This window comes from Alligator sinensis, unplaced genomic scaffold (genome assembly GCF_000455745.1).
Source record: "Alligator sinensis unplaced genomic scaffold, ASM45574v1 scaffold389_1, whole genome shotgun sequence".
NCBI lineage: Eukaryota > Metazoa > Chordata > Crocodylia > Alligatoridae > Alligator > Alligator sinensis.
Window position 1 is genome coordinate 2,441,527 of NW_005841951.1, and position 8,573 is coordinate 2,450,099.

Below are 8,573 nucleotides of genomic sequence, written 5' to 3' on the forward strand. Positions count from 1 at the left end.
AGGTGATACTTCCCCTCTATCGGGCGCTGGAATACTGCGTGCAATTCTGGGCGCCGCACTTCAAGAGGGATGCGGATAACCTGGAGAGGGTCCAGAGAAGGGCCACTCGTATGGTTAAGGGCCTACAGACCAAGCCTTACTTTAGATTGGACATTAGGAAGAACTTCTTCACAGTTAGTGGCCAGGGTCTGGAACGGGCTCCCAAGGGAGGTGGTGCTCTCCCCTACCCTGGGGGTCTTCAAGAGGAGGTTAGATGAGTATCTAGCTGGGGTCATCTAGACCCAGCACTCTTTCCTGCTTATGCAGGGGGTCGGACTCGATGATCTATTGAGGTCCCTTCCGACCCTAACATCTATGAATCTATGAACCATTTCCTCCTGGTCTGGTGGTTGATTTCAGAACCCCACCATGACATCACCCATGTTACTCTCCCTTCTGACACTAACCCAAAGACTCTGAATAGGGGTATCTCCAGCTTCATACTGGAGCTCTAAGCAATCATATGCTCTCTTATATAAAGTCCTTCCTGTCTCTTTCCTGGACAGTTTGTACCTATCCATGACCATGCCCTAGTCATGTGAGCTCTCCCACCAAGTCTGTTATTCCAATCGCATCATAGTTCCATGACTGTGCACGGATTTCTGGTTCTTCCTGCTTGTTTCCCAGGCTCTGTACATTTGTGTAAAGTCACCTGTAGTAACTAGTTGATTGCCCTGATTTTTCAGAAAGTATGAGAGCACCTCCCCTGTTGCCCCTTCTTGCTTGCTCTTTTTCCAGGTCTCCTGGTTCCCCATGTACCTCAGGGATTTGGTTTCCATCCCCCAGCCAACCTAGTTTAAAGACCTCCTCACTAGGTTAGCGAGGCTGTCTGCGAAGATGCTCTTCCCTCTCTTCATCAGCTGGGTCCCATCTCTTCCCAGCAATCCTTCTTCTTGGAAGTATATTCCATGGTTGAAGAAACCAAAGTCCTGCTGGCGACACCACCTGCACAGCCAGATGTTGATCTGCAGGATGCACTTGCTCCTGCCTGGGCCCTTTCCCTTGACCGGAAGGATTGACAAGAGCACAACCTGAGCACATCACTTCTCTGTGTAGTCAAAGACAAGCTATGGGTGTGTTCGACAAAGGTGCCATCAGTGTTCCCTGCCGCTCTGTAGTTTTCTTATTTGTTGCATGTTCATGGGCAACCATTTTGCCATTAGTTTCTGAAGCCCTATGAGGAGAGATTAAGGGACCTGGATCTCTTCAGCCTGTGCAAGAGAAGGCTGAGAGGTGATCTTATGGCTGCCTACAAATTCATTGGGAGGCAGGGGAAGTCAGCAAGGAATAGGAGATGCTCTGTTTACCAAGGCACCCCTTGAAGTAACTAGGAACAACAGCCACAAGCTGACGGAGAGCAGATTTAGGTTAGACATCAGGAAGACTCTTATGGTAAGAGTTGCCAGAATCTGGAATGGGCTTCCAAGGTGGTGCTGTCCCATACCTTGGGGGTCTTTAAAAGGAGGCTAGATATACACCTGGCTGGAGTCATCTGGCCCCAGGCCTCTTTCCTGCCCAGAGCAGAGGGTCAGACTTGATGATCTACTGAGGTCCCTTCTGACTGAAACATCTATGAATCTAAGAAATATCCTTGTAGCTATTGGTTTGTACATACCACTTAGGGTGAAATGAAAGGCATATTTAATGTTATTTCCTACTGTATGTCTTAAGACCTGTATTGCTAAAAGACAAGAGAAGTGCTTGTGCTTTAGCTAATTCAGCAGAGGCTTGTGGTTTCTGAGCATGCTGTTCTGCACCTGCCATGACATTCTGCATGACCTTTGTGCACATGTGCAGCAGAGTGAGAACTGTGACGTTCTAAGCACTGACAGGTCAGATAAAATACATGGTGGTTTTTCATAGATCTGAGCCTGAAATGCTTATGCAAACAGAACTCTCAGGGGAGGCCATAAAACAATTGCCAGCATCCAGGCCAAGCAGGCCTTCTGTGTATCCAATGTACAATGGTGCCAATTCTTTTTTGAAGGTTCATATGAATTTATATTTTTCTAAATTCCAGGTCACAGGGTAGCCCTATTGTAAAGAAGGATTTCTGTTGGTGCCCTGTCCTCAATGAGTTCTTCATAGTTTCTACTTTCATTCTTAAACCGTAACCTCCCTGGAACAAGAACTATCTCTCTAATCCCAATCCTGATGAGGACCTTAAATGCTAATATGCTAGGTAACTATTTTTATTCTAACTGAAAGACGTTCCATTATGGCTTAAAAATGTGAGTGCATTGAGAGGTTTCAGAAAGTTGGAGCAAATCCCAGTCAGGTGGTTTGGATTGTTCAGATGTTTTAGATCTCAAGATCATCATGTGTTATGAGAATGTGTGCTTCTGCTATGCCAGGCATTACAAATGTGCTGTTTGGTGACCTGAAATAAAATATACTGTTGCTTTGGTATTTGAAAACCTGAACAAATATGAAAAGCTCATAATTACGTGACCGGTTGCCTGGATAGGTTGGATTAACATCCTTCTTGTTTGTCAGTAGCAAAACTGGTCACTCACCTAAGCCCCCAGAAGTACCGATGCGTATAATAGTAACACCCTGGCATTTTGCGTGGTGTAGTAATTTGATTAATTCATGAAGCATAATAGAAATGGAAGGAATGCCCATCCCATGCTATTGAGAGAAAAAGAAATAAAAACATCATTAATCATCATTTTTGTTTAAACTTATTTATTTACCTCAAATTACCTCATAATTATACTATATAGATGAAGGTATCCTGCTTCATTGAAGTCAGTGGAATTGTTTTTCTGTGAGCAAAGCATAAGCCCACAGAACATTATTCTGGGTTGGGTTGGGGTGGGAACACATCAGCGTCAGGCCCTCTGAATTATGTTCTGAGGCCCCTCCTTCTGCCATAGCACGAGGAACAGTAATACAACTAACCATTTCCTGTCTGCTCCTATTATGCCCACTCTGAGCACCCCTACAGGCATGAACAACATGGAGAGAAGCCCACAGAAATAAATGGCAAGAGGATGAGCATCCATTTTGGCTCTCATTTCGCTCTGGTTATCCTAGGGAATGATGCCACGTAACAAGCTTTTTTTGGAAATGATTTTCTTTTATTCTATGGACAGTGCCTGGTACTCTGATTTCTGCTGGGGTTCCCTGGGACTTCTGTGGTGGTCATCATAATTAAGAGGCTATAAACCCGCCCTGAACTGGGAGCAACAAACACATTAAGTTCAGTGTCTTTCCTGCACTTCAGCACTTACATTGCCCTAAGCCCCAAATAGTTGATGGTGGCAGGATCAGCTCAGGGGTGCATATCCTGTGACAGTTTTTCTGGCGGTATGGATGGAGTTTTTCTATACCCAAGTGACCCTTGATTGCTAAATCACCCTCTCAAGCCACTGGCAACTATCACAAGATAAATACACCCAGGCTGTTTCCATCCTCTGTCTTTTCCAGTAGATGAATTCTCAGATTATAACAGAAATTCTCATTAGTCCATAAATGTATGACCATGTACTTCCATATTTCATGCTTCTTCAATTATTGCAGGTCTTTGAGTATAATATTCTGATTCTCCTCTGTATTGGAAATGCCTCCTAAATTTGCTTAATCAGCAAACTTCATTAGCATGCTCTTTATTAGCACATTTTTGAGGACGTATTACTAATAACATTTCAGTATCATTTAAAAAATATTCCCAAGACCAACTCCACTGGTAACCTCCTTCCAGCTTCATAGTTCCTTTTCAGCACAATATATTGATGTTTCCCCTTCAGCCAATTCCTTATCCAACTTACAAGTCTTGTATGAATCCCTGTCTTTTCTGACTTAACTAAGAATTTCACAATAGTGCCATAATAAATGTTTTACTGAAATCCAGTTAAACTAGAATCACTGTGTTTCCCATGTCTAGAAAATCAGTTATCTTCTTAAAGATAGCTGACAGATCAATCTGTCATGACCTGCCTTTGGAAAATCCATGTTGCATTTTATACCAAAGCCCATTTACTGGCATGTCTTTAAAACAAAATGGTGAAGGAAAGAATAATTAACATCTTGAATACTACTTAGATCAGACTAACAGGTCTATAGTTGACTGGATTGGTTCTATGCCTTTGTGAAACAGTCCTGGCAGATGTTACAGTTATGATGCAATTAACATGTGAATCATGCCATAAATAGCAACACTGCTACATGTTAAAGTTAATGTGTACTGCAATAGTATAGCAAATGAGCCACATAGATGATCAGAGTTTGGTTATGGCTTTGTGGCTTATTTGTAACTGGCCTCTGTTGAATATGTGGTATAAGGGGGCTCAGGATCCTCATACTTAGCTGAGCATTTATCTGGCATGAGGAGGCCCCAGGATCTGAAACCACCTCTGTCTGATCAGTGGTTCACACTGGGAGCAATTCTGGGTCCCATACCTGGCTGCTCCCTGTCTGATCCCAAGAGGAAGATGGGAAAGGTGCCACGAGTGTGATATTGGAAACCATCACCCCAATGTTGGGCCCATGGCATCCCAGACCTTTAAAAAGTAGGCAGGTACCTGGGAATCCCAGCTTTCTAAAGTTTCCAGGGTATCCATGGAAGCAACAGCTGGAGAGTGGGGAGCTCCCTGCTCTCCAGCTTCAGGCACTGCTTCGTGGTACATGCTGATGGCTAGAAAATTATATTTAAAGGCTTGCTTTTAAGAATTGGTTTGTAAGTAAAGTACATATACATTAGAGCAGGGGTTCTTAACGTTTATGTGCCCAAGGGCACATTTGAATCTAAAAGAAAAAGCAGCGGGCACCAATATGACAGCATTTTTTGTTGGAAAAATGATTTTTACTGATCATGAAAATGCATGCAGGCACCTGAATAAACATCAGGGGGTGCCATGGCACCTGCAGGCACCGTGTTGGGAACTGCTACATTAGAGCAGTTAGTCCAGGGGAGCTGCAAGGGTTAATTGGTTTCAAAGAGCCTATTTATGACAAAGTGTCCTTCAAGGCCCACTGTGTCTGAAGCCAGCAGACACAGGCTGGGAAATTGAAGACATGTAGCACACTGTTCCATAACATGAAATAAGGTGGAATTAGGTCTCAGTGCCCAACTGCAGAGCCCCTGGGATTTCTGGTTTTGGTGGACAGACCAAATTAAGGCACTGGTAAATAACCAAATTAAGATGTATGCATATGATGGGTTTGTGAAACAAGGGAATATGTTGACAGAACAGAATGTGGACAGTGCGACAAGCACAGGAGAACCGATCCATGATACCCAGAGATGAAGAGTCATCAGAGGGAAAAAAGGATACAAAAGGAGGAGCAGCAACGGGTCCTGGAGTGGGGAACCCAAGGCCACCATGGACAGAGGGCACACCACCAATCTGTCTCGCCTACCCCACAGGAGGAGGTGGGTTTTGGCCCTTTACCTCCAGGCTGCTGACTGCTGACATTCAAGAAAGAACCGCAGGGCGAAGCTCATGTACTGGCCAGATGTACCTTCCATATGTGACAGCCCTAGGACTGGTAGATATAGAATTGTTTGCTTTGCCTGCATTGTTCTTATCTGCTATCACTGTGTATCAATTAAATTAGCTGTTATCGAATGGAGAAGTCATGGTGAGTCTGAAGGTTTGGGTCTGCCTGGAACAAGGTATCTGGGCCATAAAACGTACACATGCCTGCAGCTGGGCTGTCCAGCCCAGGGCAGCATTGCATCTCCCCCTGATCCTTGCAACCTATTGGCAGGTGTGTTGTTTAAAATTCCCCTGTTGCTGGGAACCAGGAATCAGGGAGCTTCTCCCCAGTGCCTGGGTCTGACTGCCTGGGAAGGTTTAAAGAGTACACTTGCAGCCCTGCTGCAGTCATGTTTTTGTTTTTGGTTTTTGTTTTTGTTTTTAAGTCCCTGTGCGCCAGGACCCAATGTGGAGCTAGGGAGCTGGTGGCTCCTGGCTCCTCAGCTACTGCTCCCATGTTGTCCTGGGACCTTAAAGTGGGTTTGCACATGAGCTACAGGCACATTTTTCAAAAGTCTGCAGGTGCTTGGAATGAGAGACTGGGGGCCAGTCCCTGGGTTCCGGCACTTGGGGAACTTTAAAAACTTGGCAGTTGCCATGCAATTGGGATCCAACTAATTTTATGTCAGATCCCAAAATTATGAATCCTGACATGCACATGTGACATGGTAGGGCACAAAATTGTTAGAAACGGGCACAAAATCAATTAGATCCCAATTGCATGAGTAAATTAACATCTACCAGGGGCCAGAGGTACCCTATTTTGCTATTCTCCAGTTTTCTGGTAACACTTTTTGATTTGACAGATTTATTAAGAACCCTTCCCATCTGCTTTCCTACCTATCACATGACATCCTTTTGTGTCCTAGTTCTTTCAGCATTCTAGGCTGGAATTTTCTGGTCTCCTGATTGGAACACATTGAGTGAGTTTTGCTTCCACCACGGATATGGTAAGTTGTATTTCCGTATCAGTGTTTCCTTTAGCAGCCCCTGGGGTCAACAAGGTCATACTTTCTGAAGACTGAGCCAAAGTATGTATTTACCCTTTGGGCTATCCCTTGATTATTTTTTATTTCTACCTCATCCTCACTGTTTAGCTGTACAACTTCTTTGTAGCTTGTTCTCATTTTATTCATACTACTGAAGGTCCTTTGCTTTCTGTTTTAATCACCTTTGCAAAACCTAACAGCTTGATTTTGGCTATTCTTTCTTTAGCTCAACACTTCCTAATATTTTTTTCTCCTTTTGTCTGTTTCATGTGCATTCTCTGCTTTTTCCTACTATTCTTTTTGAAGTGGCTATCCTTTTTGAGACAATTAGGGCTGAAAACCTTCCCTATACTTTTTTTCTGAAGTTCTAGATAGTTTTCACAGCTTTGATTTAAATAAATGTCACACCTCCTCCATATTCAAATCCCTGAACCCTTCAATACAGTTGACATCACTAGCTCCTTTAATGTATCAAGAATTACCCTTGTGAAATAAAAAGCTTTAAATACAGATCTATTTTCTTGTTTATCACTCAGTTGATTCCTTTTGAATCAACTTATGATCGCTTGCACCAAGGTTATTTTCTACAACCATTGCTGTCCTTATCACTTAGCAAATCAAGACTTAAAATAGCATTGCCTCTTATTGTTTCAGGGATATTTGGTAAAGAAAGCTATTGGCTACTACATCCAGGAATAAGTGGGCCTTACCACTATTAGTAATATTTTTCTGTGGGCTTGTCTACATTTGGGAACCTCTGCTGCTATGACTGAACCTCCATAGCTTTGTTGGGGAAAGTATGGCTTCTTTACTTTTCATTCCATCCAGGAAGAGCACACACCAACTGCTGAAACTTCCTTAGCCTGATGAAGGGTTTTTGAATCCGAAAGCTTACTTAATAACTATTCTCCAACTATTTGGGTTGGTCTAATAAAAGATATCAAATTCACCCAAGGAACCTTGTCTGCCTATATCAGAAGAAGGTATTTTTCTCCTGGCACAGCTGTACTCTAATGACAGAAGCTAACTCAGTAGAAGCCCTCTTCTCTTGGCATAACAACATCCATATCAACGCTTTTGCAGGCATAGCTATGTTGAATAGTGTGTGCGCTTTCACACCCTTAGCCAACATAGCTCTGTCAGCAAAATGTCTGTAGTACAGACCAAACTTTTATATCTGGGAAGTTAGTTTCCCATCATGGCACAATTACTAATAGTATTTTTCTATGAAATAATATGATAGCTCTCTATTCACATCCAAATCTTGTGCTGGGGTCTACAGCAGACCCTTACCATCTCCCCAGGAGAACCACTTCACTAAAGTGAGTTTGGCTCAGATTCGCTCTTGAACAGGCTCTCCCTTCTTTTTTATAATCTGTCAGGTTATTCATGTATAGCCATTTCCCATGTCCTGATTTGCTATTCTGCCATGTTTGTTAGTCCTTCAATATCATTTTACATGTCTTGCACAACTAGTTCTAATTCCTCTATCTTGTTTCCAAGTGTCCTGGCATTAGTTTAAAAACATCTGAGTTGTTTCTCACTGATATAATCACTTTTCTAGATTAAACTACCATATTTACCCATATATGACAACCCTAAATATAAGATGACTCCCCCCCGCGCCCCTCCTCCAAATTAGAGTCTATACATGGAAACATTTTCCCTACTGTAGCAGTGGGAAGGGGGCAAATTCAAGGTAAACTTCCAAAAATTTGATTTTATATCTGGAAAATTAAAACAAATTTGATGCCAGCAGCCCCAAACACTGTCCCCAGCAGAAATAAACAACAAGCAGCAGCCATGGCTCAGTGATGCGTCCTACTGCACGTGGGCCAGGGAGGAAGCCAGGGGTTCATGGAGGATGGTGCTAACAGGGAACAGAGCGAGACAGCTATCTGTCTGACCTTTCAGCTGAATCTGAAAGGTCAGGTAGTTCATTTGTCTTCTGTGCTATGCCAACTTGTTTCCCCTGCAGCCCCTTTCCCCATTTCTTCCTATCATAGTTTCATAGTAGCTAGGGTCAGGAGGGACCTGAACAGATCATCTAGCCTGACCCCCT

The 8,573-nt window shown here is 43.2% G+C and overlaps 1 protein-coding gene across 4 annotated transcripts in view; it reads right to left on the reverse strand.

Annotated features, from left to right (window-relative positions):
• UPP2 (uridine phosphorylase 2) overlaps positions 1-8,573 on the reverse strand; it is a 31,186-nt gene that overhangs the window by 9,728 nt on the left and 12,885 nt on the right. For 3 of the 4 annotated variants that reach the window (XM_014518406.2, XM_014518404.2, XM_006020374.3), the window contains one exon: positions 2,556-2,670. The exons of the other annotated variant lie outside the window; for it this stretch is intronic. In XM_014518406.2, coding sequence (XP_014373892.1) covers positions 2,556-2,664 — 109 coding nt within the window. In that variant the 5' untranslated portion in view covers positions 2,665-2,670. The remainder of the gene's footprint in view (positions 1-2,555; positions 2,671-8,573) is intronic. 4 annotated transcript variants of the gene reach the window in all.